Raw genomic sequence first — 26,778 nt, forward strand, 5'->3', positions numbered from 1 at the left:
TATCGTTTAGCCTGTTGTTGCTATTTAATGAATTGGAGTGATACCGATGGTTTTATAAACATGTTATTCATGTAATAGTTGTCCTTAATCACTCTATATGTTACGTCAGGCCCGTTCTCAGCTCTTTGTTTGAGTTTGTCACATTAGCATACCTATCGTTTAGCCTGTTGTTGCTATTTAATGAATTGGAGTGACACCGATGGTTTTATAAACATGTTATTCATGTAATAATTGTCCTTAATCACTCTATATGTTACGTCAGGCCCGTTCTCAGCTCTTTGTTTGTGTTTGTCACGTTAGCATACCTATCGTTTAGCCTGTTGTTGCTATCGTTTAGCCTGTTGTTGCTCGTTCATGACTGTTTTTGGTGTGGGATTTTGTCGAATAAATTGTCCCCAAAATGCGACTTATACTCCGGAGCGACTTATATATGTTTTTTTCTTCACTTTTTGGGGCATTTTTTGGCTGGTGCGACTTATACTCCGGAGCGACTTATAGTCCGGAAAAAACGGTAACTGCTTCAACATGCTGACAGTCTTCTCGCCTTGTTGCTATCACATACACCCTCGACCTCATAAATCCAAACAAGCCCATTTGGATAGCAAATGAAGACACTGCGTGAAAAAACTGACACACAATGTGACTTAAATTGAAGCATCACATGAAAGTAATGGAAACGAGAGTGCCAATAATTCTAAATAAATTATATACACGACTATGCATACAATAATTGGGACTGCATCTGTTCTTAGCTTCTTACCAACTCTTACAATTTGCATTTAAATAAGGAACCTGTGACTTCAGGAATTCCCTTTGAATATGAAACAATCCATGGAAACACCAGTTCTATCATCTCTATTCTTTAATGCTTCCTTTATGAACATTAACGACCAGAAGACTAACATTTCTCAGTTTGACTATTTGATGGATGTCAAGAAGATCGGTACACAGCTGTGGAACCGTTCATGGGTGCTGAAGAAAGTCTAATGGGTCCAAAATTATCTCTGTCCTTATACTCTACTGGTCTCACTTATGCAGGAGTGTGGTATAACCTAACCATTTGTTGGCGTTTCCTGATGTGTGACTCCACAGTCTTAACTATACTAGTCACACCTAGGCACGAGTTTCCTGATGTGTGACTCCACAGTCGTAACTGGTTTAAACTGGTAAGTGTGCCAAATGGTACCATAAATAAGGAAAGGACAATCTGAGTCCAGTCACAGTTGTGCTTGACAAAATGGTCGAAATAACAAGGGGCCACTTAACTCAGGGGTTCTCAAATGTGGGTACGCGTACCCCTGGGGGTACGTGAGATTTTACAAAAATATATACTGGTATAAAAAAAAAAAAAAAAAAAAAAAAAAAAAAAAAAAAAACCACTAAGCCTAATTGTCTTGAGAATTAGTTATAAAAAGTTTGATTAAATACAAATGTATGTTTTATATTCAGTATTCAATTTTAATCCTTAATAAACGGACTCTCCACAAACCAATAGCAGTCACCTGCGGTTGCCTTGATGACGCACTGTAACATGGAGATGTGGCTAAAGCGTAGCAGCGATCGATGCGGCTGTTGAAAACACGGAGAAACAATTAAAAATGAAGGCAAAACCAGAGCCGACGAAGTACCGACTGTACATGCAAGACTATTGTTTGATGGGATTTACGTCCACAAGTTGTAACCCACCCAAAGCGCTGTGCTTTTTTTTTGCGGGGAGAAATTAGCCAACGCTAGCATGAAGCCGGCCGGCACATGCCTGGCGGCATATCACCACAAAACACGGATGCCATGTTGGTAAGCCACCTGAGTTCTTCAGGAGGAAACTTTCTGACTTCAAGTCTTTGTTTGTGTTTGTCACGTTAGCATACCTATCGTTTAGCCTGTTGTTGCTATCGTTTAGCCTGTTGTTGCTCGTTCATGACTGTTTTTGGTGTGGGATTTTGTCGAATAAATTGTCCCCAAAATGCGACTTATACTCCGGAGCGACTTATATATGTTTTTTTTTCTTCACTTTTTGGGGCATTTTATGGCTGGTGCGACTTATACTCCGGAGCGACTTATAGTCCGGAAAAAACGGTAACTGCTTCAACATGCTGACAGTCTTCTCGCCTTGTTGCTATCACATACACCCTCGACCTCATAAATCCAAACAAGCCCATTTGGATAGCAAATGAAGACACTGCGTTAAAAAACTGACACACAATGTGACTTAAATTGAAGCATCACATGAAAGTAATGGAAACGAGAGTGCCAATAATTCTAAATAAATTATATACACGACTATGCATACAATAATTGGGACTGCATCTGTTCTTAGCTTCTTACCAACTCTTACAATTTGCATTTAAATAAGGAACCTGTGACTTCAGGAATTCCCTTTGAATATGAAACAATCCATGGAAACACCAGTTCTATCATCTCTATTCTTTAATGCTTTCTTTATGAACATTAACGACCAGAAGACTAACATTTCTCAGTTTGACTATTTGATGGATGTCAAGAAGATCGGTACACAGCTGTGGAACCGTTCATGGGTGCTGAAGAAAGTCTAATGGGTCCAAAATTATCTCTGTCCTTATACTCTACTGGTCTCACTTATGCAGGAGTGTGGTATAACTTAACCCTTTTGTTGGCGTTTCCTGATGTGTGACTCCACAGTCTTAACTATACTAGTCACACCTAGGCACGAGTTTCCTGATGTGTGACTCCACAGTCTTAACTGGTTTAAACTGGTAAGTGTGCCAAATGGTACCATAAATAAGGAAAGGACAATCTAAGTCCAGTCACAGTTGTGCTTGACAAAATGGTCGAAATAACAAGGGGCCACTTAACTCAGGGGTTCTCAAATGTGGGTACGCGTACCCCTGGGGGTACGTGAGATTTTACAAAAATATATACTGGTATAAAAAAAAAAAAAAAAAAAAAAGACACTAAGCCTAATGGTCTTGAGAATTAGTTATAAAAAGTTTGATGAAATACAAATGTATGTTTTATATTCAGTATTCAATTTTAATCCTTAATAAACGGACTCTCCACAAACCAATAGCAGTCACCTGCGGTTGCCTTGATGACGCACTGTAACATGGAGATGTGGCTAAAGCGTAGCAGCGATCGATGCGGCTGTTGAAAACACGGAGAAACAATTAAAAATGAAGGCAAAACCAGAGCCGACGAAGTACCGACAGTACATGCAAGACTATTGTTTGATGGGATTTACGTCCACAAGTTGTAACCCACCCAAAGCGCTGTGCTTTTTTTGCAGGGAGAAATTAGCCAACGCTAGCATGAAGCCGGCCGGCACATGCCTGGCGGCATATCACCACAAAACACGGATGCCATGTTGGTAAGCCACCTGAGTTCTTCAGGAGGAAACTTTCTGACTTCAAGTCATCCCAAGACACAATGCGAAAATCCTCCACTACATCAGCCAAAGCCCTGAAGGCTTCTTATGCGTTTTTTTTCTTGTAGCTAAAGCAAAAAAAAAAAAAAAAAAACGTTCACCATAGCTGAAGAGCTGCTGCTCCCCGCCGCTGTTGTATTGGCCGAAACTATGCTAAACAAAAAATCTGCAGATACATTAAAAATTGAGCCTTTGTCTAATGACACCGTTTGCCGCAGAATAGACAGAATGGGTGCAGACATTGTTGAACAAGTTGTGAGAAAACTTGGCAACTCCTTTTCACTCCAGCTGGATGAATCCACAGATGTCAGTGGAAATGCACAGCTTGTTGCTTTTGTGAGATACTTTGAGACTGCCGACATTTGTGAACACATACTTTTCTGCAAAATTCTGGAGGGGAAAACAACCGGAGAGGGCCTTTTTAATGTCGTTAACGCATTTTTCTCTGAAAATTGTATCAGCTGGAAATCCTGCAGCAGCGTCTGTACAGATGCTGCTGGAAATCCTGCAGCAGAGTCTGTACAGATGCGGCTGCATCACTGACGGGCAGTGCGAAATAGTGTTGGCAAGTGAGTGAACGATTCATTTAAAAAGAACAAATCTTTTCAGTGAACGAATCACTTCCTAAAGTGATTCGTTCTTTTATTTTTTTTCCAATGTTTTAGCAGGTAAGCCAATTGGGAACACTTTCTCATTAACAATGGCGACCTGGCAAGGTGTATGAAGTGTCTTGCCCAAGAACACAACGACATGTGACTGTGACAGAGCTGGGATCGAACTGTCAACCCTCCGGTTACTAAACGATCCACTCTACTGCCTGAGCCACAGCCGCCATATAACTTCAACCAGTCGGTGTTGGTAATGCCCATTGAAGCTGGTGCCACCTCGCCGTAAAACAAAACGAAGAAGAAAAGGACGTAACTTCCCGTTCACGAACGAATCGTGTATTGAATGAGTGAATCGTTCACTGAGTGAATCATTCACTGAGTGAATCACTCACTGAGCGAATCACTCACTGAGCGAATCACCCATTGAGCGAATCACTCACTGAGTGAATCACATCATTCATTGAACGATTTGTTTGAACAAATCTTTTGAGTGAGCTGATTCTAAAGATTCAGTTCACCTAAAATAACTGGAATGCACATCACTCGTGCGAAAGGGCTCATTGCGCGGATTAAAAAGGAAAATCCCGACATTAAGTGGACTCACTGTGTGATTCACAGGGAAGCGTTAGCGTCCAAGAAAATGAGCCCCGTGTTGCATGATGTTTTGACCGACAGCATCAAAGTGATCAACTTCATCAAGTCAAGGCCAAGGAGGATTTCACCTGCTTTCCTCAGGTGGATGCTTTTCTCTCCACTGAAGATGAGGAGACAGCTCCAGTGAAGTTAGTCATAGTGGGACATTTGGCTAACTTGATAAAGGGCTTTCGAGGAGAAATCTGCACCGCTGGATTGGGTGAGAAACCCATTTCTCTTGTCTGAAGCAAAGAGAAGCAAGCTTCCTGTCACTCACCAGGAAAAACTGATGGAAGTGGCATCTGACCGTGGCCTGCAGATGAAGTTTGGCACATCCACTCTCACACAGTTTTGGGGGTGTGTGAGGCAGGAGCACCCTGAGCTGGGACAGAAAGCTTTGGAGCAGCTGCTGCCCTTTGCCTCCACATATTTATGTGAGACCTCCTTCTCTGCAATGACTGTGATCAAAACAAAGCAAAGAAACAGACTGAGCCTGGAGAAGAACTTGATCACAGCAGTTGCCTCCCTGCCACCAAGGATGACAAAGTGAGGTACAAGCCCATGTTTCTCACGAAAATTTAGTATGAGTGCAAAAGACTCATTCAAGCTTCAAGACTGTTCAATGCTTGTTCAATGCTTGTGAAATCAAAATCAAATGTTCAATGCAACGATTCAATTTTAAGAGAAAAAAAAGTTTCTAAAGTTGATTATTTTTTATGAGCAAATCTTTATTTATTAGGTTATCAATTTATTTCGTAAACAAGATATTATTTATTTATAATTAAGTTAATTCATTTTTGTGAACACATTTTTAGTTTTGTATATTTTTATTTCCTTGCAAGAGATTATTACAAGAAAGATTGATATAAATTAGCAGTGTTCTGCATACAGTATTTGAGTTTTGAAAGGGTTTATGCCTTCTTGGTGGTCACTGTTTACTGTTTATCGTTTTTGTTTCTATATGCAATGGGTGAAATATAAATATGTCTGTCAGGTACATTGCTACAAGTTGTTTAACTTTAATAAATCAAACAATGATGGGACAGTCCTGTACCTCTTTCTTTTCGACCAGAAATGTGTTGCGCTGGTCATGGTGTACTTGGCTGAAAAAATATATAAAAAGGGGGTACATCACTGAAAAAAGTTTGAGAACCACTGACTTAACTGATACAAGCAGATATCTCAGGAGCTCAGAGACTGAAAATGGGTAGAAAGAAGTGTTCGTAATTGTATCTTTTGTTTTTTGTGCATCTATTTAAGTATGTTGGTTCCATTAGCAGTTCCATTAGAAAAAAGTTTGTTTGTTTGTTTGTTTGTTTGTTTGTTTGTTTGTTTGTTTGTTTGTTTGTTTGTTTGTTTGTTTGTTTGTTTGAGTGAAATATTTCAACTCCAATTAAGTTGGCACACTGTGTAATGTAACATGTAAATTAAAACAGAATACAATGATTTGCAAATCCATACATTCATTTTCTGAACCGCTTTGTCCCCACGGACAAATCGGGCAGTAGGCGGGGGACACCCTGAACTGGTTGCCAGGCAACTGCAGGGCACACATAGACATTCACGCTCACAACACCTACAGGCAATTTGGAGGTCAATTGACCTACCATGAATGTTTTTGGGAGGTGGGAGGAAACCAGATTACTTGGAGGAAACCCACACTGGCACAGGGAGAACATGCCAACGTCACACAGGACTGGACCCAGGACTGAACCCACAATCTCTACACTGTGAGGCAGTCATGCTAACAAGTGCGCCATTGCGCCGCACCTAAAAGACATTTAATAACCAAACTAATGTATATCTATTTATTTGTTATTCATTTATTTAGCAAATATTCTCATTTTTTAATTTGATGCCTGAAACACATTCCCAAAAAGTTGGGGTAGCAGCAACAAAGACCAGAAAAGTTGAGACTAAAGCCATTCTACCTTTCCCAAGAACCACAAGAGACAGTTTGGCCATTTTACGTATGCAAACGGGAAGAGCCATCACAACTTGTGAAACACATAGTGTGTGTCTCAAAGTTACTCCAACTCTTGCAGGAGCATTTTTATTGAAAACAGGGTGGGGTTGAGGTTGAACAGGTTTGGGTTAACCTCTGAAAACTGGTTTAGGCAGTGCAGAGGGTCTTAGCACTCTGTCATGACTCGTCCCCGGTCATTCCATTGTCTGTACATTTTGTCATTGTTTCTGTTCGCGTGTCTGTGTGCTCGCCCCTCCGCTTCTGTGCGCCCATGATCAGTATAATCACCCTCACCTGCCTCTCGTTGCATGTCTCGTATTTAAGTCCTGTCTGCGTGACACTCCCTGTCGGATTATTTCATGTCTTTCTGTTCATGTCTGTCTTTCTGTTCTGTTTCTGTTAGCCAGCCCTGTCGGACGGTCAGTCCCGTTGTTGCATTGTTAGGAAGTCATGTTAGTTTTCCGTTGTCCCTTCATCCTCCCTTCCAACTCCCTTTTCCCTCAATAAACCCTGGTCCAAGCTACATTTGGTCACCCTGGCTCCATTTCCATCCGTGACACTCTCTCTTTTCAAGGTTGTGTAAACAGATACAAGTCATGGATGTTTGGACAACAAGCCAAGCAAGGACTTTGGCACAGAACAAAGAAGTTTTAATAACTCAATTTCTCAGCAAGTATTAACAGAGTTAAGGATTCCAATCAGCATTTCAAAATAATCATAAGATCAAAATAAGTTGTCAACCCTATAAAAATAAATGGAAGATTCCACAGGTGAAAAGGTTGTTGTAGCTGGAAACAGGTGAGTGTCATGATTTTACATATAAAAAAAAAAAAAAAAAAGAGCATCCCTGAAAGGCTCAGTTGTTCTCAAGCCAGGGTGGGGCATGATTTACCACTTTCAACTGCATGAGCAAATAGTCCAAAATTACCTGAATCTGACAACAGCATTAGAAATGATACAAGGTAAGATGGATAAAGCTACCAAAAAACTGTTTCTCTTTTATTTATAAAGCTTTTCTCAAGTATTGGTGAATCGAATTTCCGACATTATAAACAGCAGTCTCCCAACAATTTAAACATGCAACTCCTGTCTAAAAAACCTGACCTTGATCAAAGTATGCCGTCTAATTTTGTACCCATTTCCAAGCTCCCTTTTCTCCCTAAAACTCTGTAAAAAGTGGTGCCCACAGTTAAAATTGTTCTTGGATGAACATAATCTCATGGAGATTTTCCAATCAGGTTTCAAGATGGCACATTGTTAACGCTGTTATGAGTCTTCAGTGAAATGACACCAGAGACTATGTGTACCTGGTTTTATTGGATTTAACTGCAGTGTTCGATACAGTGGAAGACAATATTCAGATGTTTGCGCCAAACAGAACGACCCATCCATTTTGGAGCACTTCAATGGTGTATTGGAAAGTGCTCTCCATGGAGACTCCCTTGTTCTTCTGGGACATTTCAATGCTGATATGTGCAAGAACAGCGAGACCTGGATGGGTGTGATTGTAAGAAATAGTCACCCTGATCAGAACCCGAGGATTGTTTTGCTGCTGGACACTTTTACTCATCATGGATTGTCCATAAAAACACCACGTTCAAACATAAGTGTCTATCCATATGTATGTGACCTTCGCGCAATAACACCTGAGGCCACAGTAAGGTGATCAACTCGTGCCCCCATTATAGGATTTGCGGCCGCATGCTTTGCACACTTAAGAGTCAAGCAGAGCTCTCAACTGCCACCACCTGGTGATGTGCTGGCTCCAATGGTCAGGGTGACCTAACAATTTTTTAGGTTTTGCAGAGAACGTCTGGCAGAATTCTAAGAAATTGTCAGAAAGCGTTTGAACTTCCCCTTCCGCCAGAACTTTACCCTTGTCCCTGTGGAAGCCGGTACATAGAAACAAAGTGGACCATCTTCTGTGGCTCCATTGATGAGGCAGCCAAGCTGAGCTCTTGTCCTCAGTGGTTGGTGTCTGTTGTCGCGGTAAATCCCTCAGGTAATCCCTAAACCCGCTTAAGGAATGCCTTCAAGCAGATGAAAGAGTCCTATCGGGCCTTTTTGGCCTGTGGAAATTTGAGGCAGTTGATCGGTACCGGCTGTTAAAGCGGAAACACAGCTCAAACAGTCACTGAGTTAAAGACTCGAACATGGCAAGAGCCATCAAATATTGCTTCCGAACGGCTACGGGGAAATTCTCAGAATTAACAAGCAGTGCAGCCATAAGGCTGTGTTTTGTGCAGATTCGGCACTGTCGACTTTGAGTCGAGACGTTGTGAGTCGGTGGGGAGAATTCGAAAGATCTCAATTTCACTGACACGCTTTCTCCTTTGAGAAAGCAGGGTCTGGGTACTCTGAGGTGGCCTCTCTAATCTCTGGGGTTGAAGGCACAAGGATGGTTAAAAATCTTCGCAGCCACAAAGCTCTGTGGTTAGATAGGATCCACCCGGTGTACCTAAAGTAAGGCTATTCAATTACAAATTCAGTTGGCCAAATTTTCAAGTCAAGAAATGTACCGTAATTTCCGGACTATCAGCCGCACCTGATTATAATACGCACCAGCAAAAAATCAAGGAATTTTTTTTTTCATAAATAAGCCGTACCGTACTATAAGCCGCATGGGCACGTAAGTTATTGATAAAGAAAGACGGTACACAGAAAGCCTTTTTAAAGTTTTAATAACATACTTTAAGATGTCTTTCTAAACACTGCCTGTGACGCGGCAGTAATACCGCAGCAACACAGAAGTGTGCACGCGAGTTATTTACAAGGAAAGACGGTACACAGAAAGCCTTTTTAAAGTTTTAATAACATACCTTATCATTTATTTCCAAACACTGCCTGTGAGGCGACAGTAATACCGCAGCAACACAGAAGTAACACAGCACTAATAGGGCTGGATAAAAAAACATACCGGTAAAAGTCACTGAGACGCAGCGGTAACACCAGTAAAAGTAAAAAAAGAGCCAGTATAAGAGACATCTTCATCTCCCTTCTATGCACTGAAACCATTGAAGCCTTCGGAACTAGCGAGCTACACGTATAGCTCCAGAGTAGACGTGATCGGGAAAGAAAGAAAAGGATGACGCAACAAGACTCTAGTCCCGACATTAAGAGCCAAATCGACTGCCTTTAACTTAAAAGCGGAATCATGTGTATTCCCCTATAATGAGGGTTTGTGTATAAAAGCTTCCTTTCTTCAGTAATGCCCATCTTGATCTTGTTCTGTCTCTTCTTATTGTGAATTATACGGCACTATTTGGATGGACATGTGATCAACACACCACTCTTCTTCCCAGTGACCATGTCACATATCCCTCCGCCCAGCAAAGCCATGCTGCACAACTGCAGTCCTTTTTACGAGTGTATGAAAGTGATCACGTCATCACAAAAATAACAAAAAAATCCATAGACACGCCGCACCGGACTACCAGACGCAGGGTTCAAAACTTGAGCAAAAAGTAGCAGCTTATAGTCCGGAAATTACGGTAGTTACATTAATGACTCAACGCTTTTCATTGTCACTTTTATGTTTAAAAAATGAAATGACATGGGTTTTTTCCCCCAGTATCTTGCCACTACTCCTGTTTTTAGCATCACTAGCCACGGTTCAAAACAACACCGTCAGCAATGTGGGTAGGCTACATGAGGGTTGCTGTATCAAACACTGCAGGAATGTTTTAAATCTAATGTAGATACCCTCTACATCTCTCGGATGTAATTCAATTCAGGCAGGCTGAACCACAAGCTGGGCCATTCAGGTGTTGATTCTGGCCTTTACGTGGCCTGCGGGCTGCTACTTGAATAGCAATGTCCTAAAGCCTCTGTATGTTGTGAAGCTGTCATGGTTGACATGTCTCTACAACAATGTGGGAACACTGCCTCTGGATTGGTAGTCCAGGGTGGTGGTCCCTCTTATTAAGAAAGGGAGGGTGTATTCCAACAGCACAGGAATTACACTCTTCACCCTCCCAGGTAAGGTCTATTCAAGGGTGATGATTAGGAGGGTCTCAGATTCAGGAGAAGCAGCATGGTTTTCGTCCAGGCCATAGAACAATGGACCAGCTCTACACCCTCGACAGGGCCCTCAAGGGTGTATGGGCGTTTGCCCAACCAGTCAACGTGTTTTGTGGACTTAGAAAAGCCATTCATCCGTGTACCCTAATGGATCTTGCCAGGGGTTCCTAATCGGATGCCCTAATACGGTCTGTTCGATTCCTGTACCACCTGTGGCATAGTTTGATCCGCATAGTGGCAGTAAGTCACATTTGTTTCCAGTGAGGGTTGGATGCTCTTTGTCACAAATTCTGTTCACAACATTTCTGGACAGAATTTCTAGGTGAAGATGAGGCGTTGATAGTGTCTGGGTTGTGGTATCAGTATTTTTATCAGGATTTTAACACATGATATGGTACCGTTGACTTCTTCAAGCTGCAATCTTCAATTTTCAATGGAATGGTTCGCAACAGAGTGTTAAGCAGTTGGGATGAAAATAAGCACCTCCAAATCTGAAACCACGCTGCTCAGTCGGAAATGGGTGGAATGCCCTCTGTGGGTCAGGGATGAGATCCTGTCCCATATGGAGGAGTTCAAATATCTTGAGGTTATTTTGTGAGTGGAAGATGGAGCAGCAGATCTGCAGTAATGTGAACCCTGTATCGGTCCGAGGTGATGAAGAAGGAGCTGAGCCAGAAGGCGAATATCTTGATTTACTGGTCAATCTAAATGACCAAAAGAAGTGTGCTAAGAGATTTAATATCAATTTAATATCAAGAGGCACTACCAGATGAAATATGCAAACTTTGACAAGGTGGCTAGAACAAAGATTGTGAAAAATCAAAGCTACTGGAAGCTGAATGTAGGCTCCCACACATTTTCACCTCACCAATTATGGCCCTCTTTGCAATATGTTTGCACTAGAACAATGTTGGGACAAAACCTTTCTGTGGTCTCTTGTTCCTTGAGTGTTTATGCATGAATAATTTGTCTCAGTGTGAAGTGAGGACTGCAGACTTTGTTGAGTGTTGTGACAGTTAACATTTTATGTTTTATGTATACACACTCGCCACTGCTGAAATTGTTGAATTCAGATAACTTAACACATGGGAACATACAACATTGGAACATAATGGTCATAGCCAGACATGCCATCCTCAGAATAAAAGCGAATCTGTACCTTTAAGGCGCATACTATGACTACATGGTTGTCACGTTTTACCAGATGTACCGCTCATATGTACAATGAGTCTATTAAGAAAATCCAAAACTTTTGAAATGTTACCTCAGCAGTTCCATTGTGTACTGTTTCAATGAATTAACAATATCAATGTTAATTTTTTTTTTTAAGCTTATTTCAAAGAAAACACGGTTTATAATACTTTGGAAGAACCTAAGTTTTACCTGATCCAGCAAAAACTTGGATGACGTTGAGGTATGCTTCAGCCCTCCCAGCATGTTGAATGTTGTTTTTGAGTAGGTTTAGAGTCAGTAGAACAGCTCCAGCCTCCTCAGCTTTTTTACCTATATGACAGTCTGAAAAAAACACATATGATGTAATGGATATAAAAGTAGGCAGTTTTTGTGTTGCAAAAACTGCTGAACCTTTACATCACAAATGTGAATACATTTGGAGATTTTTTTGTTTATTGTAGCCCAGTTTTGAAGGACTCATTGGAGAGCCGTTTGCGCAAATTGGGATTCGTGCGTGATATTCACCTGTCGTCGTGAATCCATATTTCAAGTGAGTGGTCTGGTATTGTCTGTGAAATCCACCATTCTTTTTTTTCTTTGGCATAGGCTTTTGTCTTTAATTCTAACTGAGTCTTATTTTTTCATTGCAAAGAACTTTCCAAATACATCTGTTTACTAATTTTGCTAGCTTCTAAATTAAATATTAGTGTCACACGTCAGTATTAGACAAAAGTAACAGATAATCTGCTCACTTTTCAAAATAAAATATCTTTCATACTCGCCTAATATAGTGTAAGCCTAATAAATAAGTCACATGGCCAAAACACTTGACATGAGTCAAGCGTCAGTTTTCAAAAACTGTAACAGAGAATCTGCTCACTTTTCAAACTGAAATATCTTTCACCCTCGCCGAGTAAATAAGCCGGAAATGCTGTTGTTCTTTTCTTTTATTTCTTTAATTTTTTTTCTTTCATATGAGTGGCCCGCCATGCCCAGTCCAAGGTGGTCCACGGCCCGTGTTTGGGGATCACTAGTGTTTGTCCAATCTTCATTGCAAGTGCTCACCCAACGTGTTAGAGTTTTTAGTTTGGAATATCAAACAAGCCCTCGACTGTAAATTACTCCCATTTAGTGGCAAGTATAATTTACCTTTTTAATTATTGTTTGTTGGGGGAAATTTACTTTGACTGCTACCCAAATGTAGTTAAAAAAATATGGTAGAAATTATTTTGGGGTAAAGTTTCTGCTTGACCCCTAAAAGTTCCATACACCATCATTGAGCTACAAATGACTATGTTTGCATGCAGTCAATACCTTTTATGAAATTTGAATATCGGCAGTATGAGTGAGTCGTCACCCTACCGTGGTGGAGGGGTTTGTGTGTCCCAATGATCCTAGGAGCCATGATGTCTGGGGCTTCATGTCCCTGGTAGGGTCACCCATGCCAAAAGGGTCCTAGGTGAGGGGCCAGACAAAGCACGGCTCAAAAAGCCCCTTATGAAGAAAAACATATATGGACTCAGATTTCCCTCGCCCGGACGCGGGTCACCGGGGCCCCCCTCTGGAGCCAGGCCTGGAGGTGGGGCTCGAAGGCAAGCGTGTGGTGTCCGGGCCTTCGCCCATGGGGCCCGGCCAGACACGGCCCGAAAAGGAAACGTGGGTCCCCTTTTCCATGGGCTCAACACCTGTGGGAGGTGGGCGGCAGCCAAAGGCAGGGACCTTGGCGGTACGATCCCCGGCTGCAGAAGCTGGCTCTTGGGACATGGAATGTCACCTCTCTGGCTGGAAAGGAGCCCGAACTGGTGTGCGAGGCAGAAAAGTTCCGACTAGATGTAGTCGGACTTGCCTCCACACACAGTTTGGGTTCCGGTACTAGCCCTCTCGAGAGGGGCTGGACTCTCTTCCACTCTGGAGTTGCCCACGGTGAGAGGTGTCGAGCAGGTGTGGGTATACTTATTGCCCCCCCAGCTGGGCGCCTGCACATTGGAGTTCACCCCGGTGAACAAGAGGGTAGCATCCCTCCGCCTTTGCATAGGGGGACAGGTCCTGACTGTTGTTCGTGTCTATGCACCAAACAGCAGCTCAGAGTACCCACCCTTCTTGGAGTCCCTGGAGGAAGTGCTGGAGAGTGCTCCTTCTGGGGACTCCATTGTTCTACTGGGTGACTTCAATGCTCACGTGGGCAATGACAGTGAGACTTGGAACGGCGTGATCGGGAGGAACGGCCCCCCCGATCTGAACCTGAGCGGTGTTCTATTATTGGACTTCTGTGCTCGACACGGATTTTCTATAATGAACACCATGTTCAAACATCGCCACCTGGTGGTGGGTTGGCTCCAATGGTGGGGGAAGATGCCGGTCCGACCTGGCAGACTCAAACGCTCTGTGAGGGTCTGCTGGGAACGTTTGGCAGAATCCCCTGTCAGGAAGAGCTTCAACTCCTCCGGCAGAGCTTTTCCCACGTCCCGGGGGAGGCGAGGGACATTGAGTCCGAGTGGACCATGTTCCGCGCCTCTATTGTTGAGGAAGCCGACCGGAGCTGTGGCTGTAATGTCGTTGGTGCCTGTCGTGGCGGCAATCCCCGAACCCGCTGGTGCACACCGGCAGTAAGGGATGCCGTCAAGCTGAAAAAGGAGTCCTATCGGGCTGTTTTGGCCTGCGGGACTCCAGAGGCAGCTGACAGGTCTTGGATGGCCAAGCGGAACGCGGCTTTGGCGGTTGCTGAGGCAAAAACCCGGGCGTGGGAGGAGTATGGCGAGGCCATGGAGTATGACTTCTGGAGGGCTTCGAGGAAATTCTGGTCCACCATCCAACGTCTAAGGAGGAGGAAGCAGTGCAGTGTAACGTCAACTCTGTTTACAGTGGGGATGGTGTGCTGTTGACCTCGACTCGGGACGCCGTGAGTCGGTGGGGAGAATACTTCGAATACCTCCTCAATTCCACCTACATGCCTTCCATTGTGGAAGCAGGGCCTGGAGACTCTGTGGCGGACTCTCCAATCCCTGGGATCGAAGTCACTGAGGTAGTTAAACGCCTCGGTGGCAAGGTAGATGAGATCCGCCCGGAGTTCTTAAAGGCTCTGGATGTTGTGGGGCTGTCATGGCTGACACGCCTCTACAAGATTGCGTGAACATCGGGGACAGGGCCTCTGGATTAGCAGACTGGGGTGGTGGTTCCCCTCTTTAAGAAGGGGGACCGGCGGGTGTGTTCCATTTACAGGGGAATCACACTCGTCAGCCTCCGTGGTAAGGTCTATTCAGGGGTGCTGGAGAGGAGGGTCCGTTGGGAGGTCAAACCTCGGATTCAGGAGGAGCAGTGTGGCTTTCGTCCTGGCCGTGGAACAGTGGGCCAGCTCTACACCCTCGGCAGGATCCTCGAGGGTGCATGGGAGTTCGCCCAACCAGTCCACATGTGTTTTGTGGACTTGGAGAAGGCTTTCGACCGTGTTACTCGGGAGGTTCTGTGGAGGGTACTTCGGGAGTACGGGGTGCCGAGCCAACTGATAAGGGCGGTTCGGTCCCTGTATCACCGATGCCAGAGTTTGGTTCGCATTTCCGGCAGTAAGTCGGATTCGTTCCCAGTGAGGGTTGGACTCTGCCAAGGCTGCCCTTTGTCACCGATTCTGTTCATAATTTTTATGGACAGAATCTTTAGGCGCAGCCAAGGCGTTGAGGGGGTCCGGTTTGGAGACCTCAGCATTGCGTCTCTGCTATTTGCAGACGGCGTGGTGCTGTTGGCTTCTTCAGGCCGTGATCTCCAGCTCTGACTGGAGCGGTTCGCAGCCGAGTGTGAAGCGGTTGGGATACGGGTCAGCACCTCCAAATTCGAGTCCATGGTCCTCGGTCGGAAAAGGGTGGAATGCCCTCTCCGGATCGGGGATGAGATCCTGCCCCAAGTGGAGGAGTTTAAGTATCTTGGGGTCTTGTTCACGAGTGAATGGAGGATGGAGCGCGAGATTGACAGGCGGATTGGTGCAGCGTCGGAAGTCATGCGGACTCTGTACCAGTCCGTCGTGGTGAAGAGATAGCTGAGCCAAAAGGCAAAGCTCTCAATTTACCGGTCGATTTACGCTCTTACCCTCACCTATGGTCATGAGCTATGGGTGGTGACCGAAAGAACGAGATCCCGGATACAAGCGGCCGAAATGAGTTTTCTCCGCAGGATGTCCGGGCTCTCCCTTAGAGATAGGGTGAGAAGCTGGGTCATCCGGGAGAGACCCAGAGTAGAGTCGTTACTCCTCCACGTTGAGAGGATCCAGATGAGGTGGCTCGGGCATCTCATCAGGATGCCTCCTGGACGCCTCCCTGGGGAGGTGTTCCGGGCATGTCCCACCGGTAGTAGACCCCGGGGACGACCCAGGACGCGCTGGAGAGACTATGTCTCTCAGGTGGCCTGGGAACGCCTTGGGATCTCCCGGGATGAGCTGAATGAAGTGGCTGGGAAGTCTGGGAGTCCCTCCTAAAGCTGCTGCCCCCCGCGACCCAACCCCGGATAAGCGGAAGAAGATGGTGTTCATTATGGACAATCCATGTCGAGCACAGAAGTCCAGTAATGGAACACCGCTCTGGTTCAGATCGGTGGGAGCGTTCCGCTCAATTGCTCCCTTCCAGGTCTCACTGTCATTGCCCACATGAGCATTGAAGTCACCCAGCAGAACGATGGAGTCCTCAGAAGGAGCGCTCTCCAGCACTTTTTCCAAGGACTACAAAAAGGGTGGGTACTCTGAGCTGCCATTTGTTGCATAGACACAAATAACAGTCAGGACCTGTCCCCCCACCCGAAGGCGGAGGGATGCTACCCTCTCCAATGCTATAACCCCAATGACCAGCTCAGTAGCCTAGTGTCCGCCCTGAGACTGGAAGGTTGTGGGTTCAAACCCCGGCCGGGTCATACCAACGACTATAAAAATGGGACCCATTGTAATTGACTCAGCATTAAGGGTTGGAATTGGGGGGTTAGATCACCAAATGATTCCCGAGCGCGGCAGCGCTGCTACTCACTGCTCCCCTCTCCCCCAGGGGATGGATCAAAATCACATGTGGATGGGTTAAATGCAGAGGACAAATTTCACCACACCCAGATGTGTGTGTGACGACGATCATTAGGACTTATAACTTTAATATGCAGGCGCCCAGCCGGGGGGCAATAAGTATAGCCACACCTGCTCGACGCCTCTCACCGTGGGCAACTCCAGAGTGGAAGAGAGTCCAGACCCTCCAAGAGGACTTGTTCCAGAACCCAAGCTGTGTGGAGGGAAGGCTGACTATATCTAGTCGGAACTTTTATGCCTCGCACACCAGCTTGGGCTGCTTTCCTGCCAGGGAGGTGACATTCCCAAGAGCCAGCTTCTCTACCCGGGGATCAGAGCGCCAAGGTCTCCGCCTTTGGACACCGCCCAGCTCGCTTTGCATCTGACCCCTTTGGCCCCTCCCACAGGTGGTGGGTCCATGGGAAGGGGGACCCACGTTACATTTTTGGGCTTTGCCTGGCCGGGCCCCATGGGTGAAGGCCCGGCCACCAGACTCTTGCCTTCGAGCCCCAACTCCTGGCCTGGCTCCAGAGGGGGGCCCTGGTGACCCGCGTCTAGGCAAGGGAAAATTGTGTCCATTTGTATTATTCATCATAAGGGGTTTTGTGAGCCATGCTTTGCCTGGCCCATCATCTAGGACCCTTTTGCCAAGGGTGAACCTGCCAGTGGCATAAAGCCCCAAACAACTTGGCTCCAAGGATCATTATGACACGCCAACCCCTCCACCACGATAAGGTGATGACTCACGGGTGTTAATATTTTTATTAACATTTTATTTAAAATAAATTAAATTACTATGATGAAAAGAGGTGAGGGCGGCTCAGTGGTGCACTGGGTAGCACGTCCGCCTCACAGTTAGGAAGGTGCGGGTTTGATTCCACCTTCGGCCCTCCCTGTGTGGAGGTTGCATGTTCTCCCCGTGTCCACGTGGGTATTCTCCGGGCATTCCGGTTTCCTCCCACATCCCAAAAACATGCTTGGTAGGCCAATTGAGCACTCCAAATTGCCCCTAAGTGTGAGTGCGAGTGCGGATGGTTGTTTGTCTCTTTGTGCCCTGTGACTGGCTAGCAACCAGTTCAGGGTGTTCCCCGCCTACTGCCCGATGACGGCTTGGATAGGCTCCAGCACGCCCGTGTCCCCCGTGGGGACAGAGCGGTACAGAAAATGCATGGATGGATGGAAAAGAGGTCAATATTTCATTTAAAATAAGTTAAATGACTGATGAAATGTGTTTTTTATAGATTGAAGTCTTCTTTGTAGGGCTATGCAAGCAATATCTCCTTAATCTCTTAATTACTTTTTTGGAACATACACAGCCTTTTTTTTGTTTTACAATCTTGTTGGAATAATTGGATAGGGAAGCACTGGTCAGCCTGACCAAGGGCCTCATAATTTACGAGTTGGAGTCCTTTGCTCCAACAAAGCTTTCTGTCTAGCTTCAGAAAGTCCCTTTAACTCCCAATCACACGTGTGGCTACTTCAATAACCTTACCAGCCGTATTCACTATGCGCTGCAGGGCCTTCAAGTTCTGTTCAGTGCAGTTACCACCCCAGACAGCGATGCAACTGGTGAGGACGCTCTCAATGGTGCCACGGTAGAATGTAGATAGGACTGCCTGAGGAGCACATGCACGCCTCCTCAGGCAGTCCTGTCTACATTCTACCGTGGCACCATTGAGAGCGTCCTCACCAGTTGCATCGCTGTCTGGGGTGGTAACTGCACTGAACAGAACTTGAAGGCCCTGCAGCGCATAGTGAATACGGCTGGTAAGATTATTGGTGCTTCGCTCCCCTCCCTGAAGGACATTTACACCTCCCATCTCGCCCGCAAGGCAACCTCGATTGCCAGAGATGTGAGTCACCCGGCTCACTCTTTGTTTGACCTTCTGCCCTCTGGGAAGAGGTACAGGAGCCTGCGCTCCCGCACCACCAGACTCGCCAACAGCTTCTTTCTCCAGGCTGTTAGGGCCCTGAACTCGCTACCCCCTTCTGCGTAGCGTGCGGCACTGTTGCGCTATTTTCGGGAATGTCTGCTGTACGCGCACTTGCTCCTTTTTTTTTCCCTGCTCCTCTTATTTATTTATTTATTTATTTATTGTTGTGTTATTTATTCATTATTTATTCAGCACGCTTTTGTTATACTTGTTTACTTGTTTGTCTGTTGTGAGCCATGTCTTGTCACCGTGGGATGGGGGGAACGAAATTTCGGTTTCTTTGTGTGTCTTTGGCATGTGGAGAAATTGACAATAAAGCTGACTTTGACTTTGACTTTGACTTTGACTTCCCTTCCTTTCTTATCTTCCTGGCCATCCCTGTAAGAGGCCCTCACTAGTTCTTGTCACGACTCGCCCCCGGTCAGTCCATTATGTGTAGGTTGTCATTAGTTCTGTCAGTGTCTGTGTGCTCGCCCCTCCCTTTCTGTGTTTACTATGAATTTACGTACTAATCACAGTCACCTGCTTCTCGTTACCTGTCGCGTATATAAGTCCTGTCTGCGTGTCACACCCCTTGTTAGAGATTTGCTCACTCCAACTTATTTTGCAAGAACCACACGGGAGACAAGTAAGTCCTTTTAGACACCTGCAGGTGGAGAGTCCATTCGTCGCTGTGCGTGCAGCGATGTTCGAATGGAGGTCTGAACCCTCCTTCCTGCAAGGGCATATTTATTAGGAGGAACAGAGTGGGGGTGAGAGTGGACAGGTTTGGTGAACCCCCGGCCTCTGGTAAGATCAGAGCAGGGGGTGTTTTACGATGTTGTGGGAAACAGAACAACTTTGATTGCTTCCTCTGCAGCTGGTCACTCAAGCAGAGGAAGCAACCACTTTACTTTACTACGTTGTGAGAGCAAGACAAGATTGGTTAATCATTATAGTCTACATTCCAACATAATCCTATGATAAAGATAACCTGGAAAACCCTAACACCCCTGTTGGATTGTTCTCATCTTTTGTCTTATGTCTTCTTGTTTCTAGTCTCCAGTCTGTTCTGTTCTAGTTTTTTTCTGTTCAGTTATTTCACGTTCCTAGTCGAGCATCTGTAGTTTGTCTTTTGAGTTCTTCAATAAAACCTGGTCCGAGCTGCATTTGGTCGCCCTGCTCCATTCCTTCTATGACAGTTCCCTGTTTCGTTCAAAAGAACTTCTTTCTCTAAGTCAACTCTGTAGCTTTTATCCATAGATTGTTGTTGATCGAGACTTTTTGTCTTTAAGTGTCATAGAAAAGACATATCTGTTGAAGTAGTTGCATATAAGTTACGTATATCCCATATTTATTCAATATTATTATTGTGTGAAACTTAGCACGAAAGTCTAGTTGCATTGTTCCACAGGAAAATGGCACTCAATACACTTCGAGATATCTAATCACAACCGGCTGCCAACCGGCTGCCAACCGGCTGCCAACCGACTGCCAACCGGCTGCCAACCGACTGAGGAGGAACAAATCAGACTCTGCAACCTAACTGCCGGGGTCACGGAACGGCCAAGTTATCCTCGCGAGTAAAACGAATACTGGTTGTCTTCTCTTTGTTTCAGTATGTGAATTAATGCCTGATGGTACTTAGACCTGACAAATGGCTCCAAAGCAAATGTTCAGTTTTTTGATTGATTGATTGATTGATTGATTGATTGATTGATTGATCTTCATTTTGAACATATGTAAAACATGAAAATAGGAAAAAAATAACACTTTAAAGTGCCATGTCTAAAGCCATGAAACAAACAAACTGAAAAAAAAACAACAACAAAGAATGCTCGAAAAGGAGTAGGAGGAAGCATGGCTTTTTAGATTCCTACCTCTTTCTCACTTAATCCATTAAACTAATGGATTTACATATAAATCAATAAAACAGAACACAAGTAGACACACTTTCAGACTATTTTTCTGTTTCCTTTTTGCCTGTGTGTAGTCAGTTTGGCTATTTGTCTTTTTCTCATGTTAAGAAAGCAGTTTTTATACACTTTTCTGAACAGTTTTATGTTTGCACTATTTTTGTGCTCATTTTCTAGACCGGGGTGGGCAAACTTTTTGGCTTGCGGGCCAAATTGGGTTCTAAATTTTGACTGGGGGCCGAAACAGGAAAAGATGGATGTAGTGTTTGTGTGAAGTAATATAAACGACATGTAAAGGTTATTGCATAAAAGGTTTGGGCATTTAGTAGGTAGTAAAGCATTAAAAACAAAATTCACCAAAAAATTACTATCAGTGATTCTCATTAAATACGACACTGTTATTATGAACTAGAAAATGCAATTTCTGGAGAAATTGCGTGTGAAGGCGAAGACTTTGAATAACTTCTTGGGGAATGATGCCGAATGATGTTGAATTGAGTTGAATTACTTGAGAAATGTGGAAAATAGAAGTATAAAACGAAATTTTGGAGAATTTGTGGTGAAAATTTGTAATTTTTTCTAAGTGGGAAGTTGTGGAATACGTAGGAAAATGATGAACAGTTGAAAGTTTGAACGGGTTGAATCGGTTGAAAAATGTAGAAATTAGAGTTCAAAAATGAAATTTTGGAGAATGTGGTTGAATTTCAAATTTGAAAGTTTAGAATTTTTGGTAAGTGGGAAGTTGTGGAATAGGTAGGAAAAGATGAACAGTTGAAAAATGGAATGGGTTGAATCGGTTGAAAAATGTAGAAATTAGAGTAGAAAAATGAAGTTTTAGAGAATTTGGCTGAATTTCACATTTGGAATTTTTGGTAAGTGGGAAGTGTTGGAATAGGTAGGCAAAAGATGAACAGTTGAAAGTTGGAATGGGTTGAATCGGTTGAAAAACGAAATTTAGGAGAATTTGATTGAATTTCAAATTTGAAAAAGTGGAATTTTTGCTAAGTGGGAAGGTGTGGAATAGGTAGTCAAAAGATGAACAGTTGAAAGTTGGAATGGGTTGAATCGGTTGAAAAATGTAGAAATTAGAGTAGAAAACGAAATTTAGGAGAATTTGATTGAATTTCAAATTTGAAAAAGTGGAATTTTTGCTAAGTGGGAAGGTGTGGAATAGGTAGTCAAAAGATGAACAGTTGAAAGTTGGAACGAGTTGAATCCGTTGAAGTATGTAGAAATTAGAAGTGAAAAACTAAATTTAGTGAAATTTTGCAAAATTTTGTGCAAATTTTAAAAGTGAAAACGTGAAATTTTTCCATTTGGCAAGTTTGGGAATGTACAAATTACAAGGGGAAAAGGAAATTTTGGAAAATTGGGTGTGAATTTCAAAATTGAAAATTTGGAATTTTGGGTAAAAGGGAAGTTGTGGAATAGGTAAGAAAATGAAGAACAGTTGAAAGGTGGAATGGGTTGAATAAGTTGAAAAATGTAGAAATTAGAGTAGAAAAACGAATATTTGGAGAATTTGGTTGAATTTCAAATTTGGAATATTTGGTAAGTGGGAAGTTGTGGAATAGGAAGGCAAAAGATGAACAGTTGAAAGTTGGAACGAGTTTAATCGCTTAAAAAATCTAGTAGAAGTTAGAGCAAATCTTGAATCCTCATAGACAATGAATGGGAATTAAAAGAAAAAAAATTACGCCAAAATTTTTTGAAATTTGGAACAAAAGGGAAAAAATGGCTTCAGGAGGTTCACTTTTGGGGTTAAAATGTTGAAACAGGTTTAATCGGACAAAATTTGCAAAAGTTAGCGCAAATGTAGGTATTCAGGGCACTTAATGTTGAAATAAGGTCACTTCCGGTGTATTTGGGTCACTTCCGGTTTGAATAGAGTCACTTCTGGTCTAGCTGAGGTCACTTCCTGTTTACCTAAGGTCACTTCCGGTTTGATTTGGGGCACTTCCGGTTCATTCTGGGTTCATTGGGGGCACTTCAGGGTCAATCCAAAATGGCCGCCACACTGGAAGTGGGGGTCAAGGGGGTGAATATGGTAAACATAAGGTGAACATAGTGAATAAAGTTGGAATGGGTTGAATCGGTTCAAAAATGTAGAAATTAGAGTAGAAAAACAAAATTGTAGAGAATTTTCTGTAAGTGGGAAGTTGTGGAATAGGAAGGCAAAAGATGAACAGTTGAAAGTTGGAATGAGTTGAATCGGTTAAAAAATGTAGAAGTTAGAGCAAACCTTGAATCCTAATAGAGAATGAATGGGAATTAAAAGAAAAAAAAATTGCGCCAAATTTTTTTGAAATTTGGAACAAAAGGAAAAAAGACGGCTTCAGAAGGTTCACTTTTGGGGTTAAAATGTTGAATTGGGTTTATTCGGACAACATTTGCAAAAGTTAGAGCAAATGTAAGTATTTAGGGCACTTAATGTTGAAATAAGGTCACTTCTGGTTTGATTTGGGTCACTTCCGGTCTATTTGGGTCACTTCCGGTTTAATTTAGGTCACCTCCGGTTTAGCTGAGGTCACTTCTGGTTTATTTGGGGTCACTTCCATCACCACCGCCTTCACACAATAATAATAATAATAATAATAGAGAATGGTGTAGAATAACATATGTGTGAAGGCCATCGCCTTCACACAATAACAGTTTCCATCACTTCAGCGCCTGCAGGTCAGCTTTATGAAAGATGTTTATCTTACAAGGCTAAATCACATCAAACGGCAAACATTCTGACCAAATACATCATTTTGAGAAATCAGTGAAAGAACACATCTAAAGAAATTAATAAATAAACCAAAACGGCAACACGGTGACGAATATCTGAAAATCAGAGCAGAGCTTTAACGCACAAGCACCTGGTGACAGAGGTGATGAAACGGGAAACACTTCCTTAAAGTAAGCCTTTAGAACTTTAAAAGTTAAGATTAGTCACAAACAGGTGGTGCATCATGTCCTTGAGCATCCTGCATTGTTTGAAAATGAGAATGGTCGCTAGTTTCAATCCCTGATATTTGTACAAATTATTTTCAAAATGCTTTTTTTTTTTTTTTTTTTACAACAAACTTGAGAAACCTCCCTTCATTTTCAGTAGGAACAGTGCTGTTGGTCTCCCTTTTTATGCAAGTGCATCATAGTCTGGAGTAAAATTTGTTGTGGTAATTTTTAGGATAGAGCCGAGGTGTTGGTCCGTTAACCTAAATCTGTGACGGGGTTTTGTTGACGTTCATGTGGCTGAACGTCTTGCTCATACACGTAGGTCAAGCCAAATTCCTCACTCTTTTTTTAAACACTCGGCACTCAGTGTCCACCTTTCTTTTCCTTGGGCCACTCAGTTTAATGCAAGGATTCCTGCATCTGAAAGCTCAGCGCGCAAATTACGAGTATGCTGACGTCACAGCCCATACTCAAAATTCGGCACTGATATAAATAGAGCGCGGAATCGCCGGGTCCGTACTACCGAGTACGTACACGCGCTTGTGAGTGTGTACCGAGCTTTCTGACACGGCTTACGGGAGTAAATGCGCGGGCGGGCGTTTCTCCATCTACTGGGACAGTAAACATCAAAGCCTAGCTATTTGGTGCATACTGGTACGTGAGCCTAATGATTTAAGTTTCCCACTAGCACAGGCCTCCAAGGAACTTTGACACAATCAATGTTAAGAAAGTCGTGCTATGCTGCGCAGTCAAAATGGTAATTATTCACACATTCATTCAAAATATTATTCACACACAAAAATATTGTCGCCACACAAAATCATCATTATTATCACCATTGATGTACGTACGTACTGTATATGTACTGTATTTTGCATGCTTCCTGGTAAGGTAATAACAGAACAGTATTTTAAAGGGTACAGTAATATTTTAAGATATTTTTAAGGTAGCCGTGTTTGGTTAATGTATATTTGTTGTCTGAATTATTATTCACTGTTAGGGGGGCATTAATTCGGTCAGGCTTTGAATACATTCACTGCGAATCAAGGCGGTGGTGGGAGGATTCACTCGTTTTTTTATATGAATGTTGTTACCTTTTTGTCCTACTTTGGCTACCAGGTATAGTATAGGCAGCAGAACGGTGTAGTCGGGACTGGACCTGCTGCCATTCTTGATCAGTGCACTGAGCAAGGCTTCACTTCCACCTTTACTGATCATGTAGTGAATACGATGATCAGTACCTGAAACAAAGTGTGATGGTTATGGAAATTACTATGACATATATAAGAATAAAACAACAATGACCGTTACTTGCAATACCAGCCATTAGTATTTGTGCCTATTTTCACCTTGCACACTACAAGTAATCTTTATCTACCTGTCTGATGCTTCATATACTTCCGAGCAATTTATAGGTAATATAGAATACCACATTCTAGGGTTCCCTCCACCCATTTCCGATGCTGCTTACCCCCATAGGTGAGCTTGAGCCTACTTTTCAGCTGTCTTTGGGCAAGAGTCAGTGTACCGGAGAAAACCCAGGAAAGCACAGGAAGAACTTGCAAACTTCACATAGAAAGGTTGGAGCCAAGATGATACTTTATTTAGCATAGTTTGTAGCTTGTTGTAAAATAGGTTTATTTAGGTTATTTAGACCACGCCCAAACCTTTCCCAACTTGCAAGCATGTGGTCATACAAGCAATGGCCCATTTGAGCACCACTCCCAAGTATTAGTGAACTGCGGAGCAAGAGTCTGGTAAAGAGGGTGAGTACCACTTTAAAGACATCATCTTCCCGGGGTGGTCCATTTTTTTCACTAACAATCTCAATGCAAGTATTTTTGTTATCAGGAAAATTATATTTGCATTTTGAATTTTAGAAATTTTTATTAGTTAAGTTGACCCAGTGAATTTCCCAAATAATTTAACTTGAGAAATTCAAATTCTATGAGCAATTGAAGTTTTTAGTGAGGGGTTTGATTGAGGTGGGGGGTTTGATTGAAGTGTGGGGGGGGAGATATTAGATATTAATTATAGCTAGCGTAGGGCAGAATGCTCACTTGTTCAGCCATTATAATTGCATGGAGTGCAAGCTATTTAACACTTACAAGTACAGTTGTTCAATACTTAATAAAACATGACATACCAACGTGTGAAATGACCAATAGTAAAGATTCATGAACAAGTACGAAATTGACCAAATTTAGACAAAGTTTTCTGCCCAGCGCCAGCGATATACAGATATTCACATGACTATGGGGCGGCATGGCTCAGTGGTAGAGTACCGTAATTTCCGGACTATAAGTCGCATTTTTTTTTCATAGTTTGGGTGGGGGGGCGACTTGTACTCAGGAGCGACTTATATGTTTTTTTTCACAAATTTTTACTTGATCATTAAGACATCACTTACTTACAAGTATAGTTGACCACTTCCCATGTTATTTTTAGTATAGTTGATCACTTCACATGCTTTTATATCTTTATCTTGAACATATTCAAAACATAAAAAATAGAGAAAACATAAAATAAAGCAATTAACACTTTAAAGCACCATATCGAAGTCCACTGTCTGCTGTATGTACACTTGCTCCATTTTTGCTCCTCTCATATTTATTATTATTAATTATTATTTGTTTATTTATCATTTATTCAACACTCTTATTTATTCATTGTTTGTGCCTTCTTGGTTTTTTTGTGTTGCTTGTATGCATATGTGTACTATCTCACCGAGGGATAGTGGGAACGTAATTTCAATCTCTTTGTGTGTCTTGGCATATGAAAAAAAAATCGACAATAAAGCAGCCTTTGACTTTGATAAAACAACCAAATAAACAAAACAAAAAACTACATCTGAAAAAAATTATATTTTCAGACGAAACTGGATGAGGGCGCTCTAAATTTCACCGTTGGCTGTGACTCATCAACTGGGTGGGCTTAAGAAAAATGGCACCAAAAAGAAACTCATATTTTGCAGGTCACAAACTTCAAGTTGGAAAATATGCAGCTGAAAACCGTCATCGAGCAGCAGAAAGAAAGTTTGGAGAACCGTGATTTACCAATGGATTACTATTTCAAGTGACGTCAGTCATACAAACGTACCCACATAAGGACTACCGGCATCATTAGCGGTGATCATTTCTAAGTGACACGGAGGACAAAGAGTTTGAAGGAATTAAGGAT

The 26,778-nt window shown here is 43.1% G+C and overlaps 1 protein-coding gene across 1 annotated transcript in view; it reads right to left on the reverse strand.

Moving 5' to 3' along the window:
- Positions 1–26,778, reverse strand: part of agbl1 (AGBL carboxypeptidase 1) — a 102,794-nt gene that overhangs the window by 67,970 nt on the left and 8,046 nt on the right. Inside the window, exons 3-4 of the mRNA XM_088379867.1 lie at positions 24,693–24,839; positions 12,011–12,142 (exon numbers count right to left, since the gene is read on the reverse strand). Coding sequence (XP_088235993.1) covers positions 12,011–12,142; positions 24,693–24,839 — 279 coding nt within the window. The remainder of the gene's footprint in view (positions 1–12,010; positions 12,143–24,692; positions 24,840–26,778) is intronic.

The sequence above is a fragment of the Syngnathus floridae genome, chromosome 6 (genome assembly GCF_059516105.1).
Source record: "Syngnathus floridae isolate MCC-2025c chromosome 6, RoL_Sflo_1.0, whole genome shotgun sequence".
NCBI lineage: Eukaryota > Metazoa > Chordata > Actinopteri > Syngnathiformes > Syngnathidae > Syngnathus > Syngnathus floridae.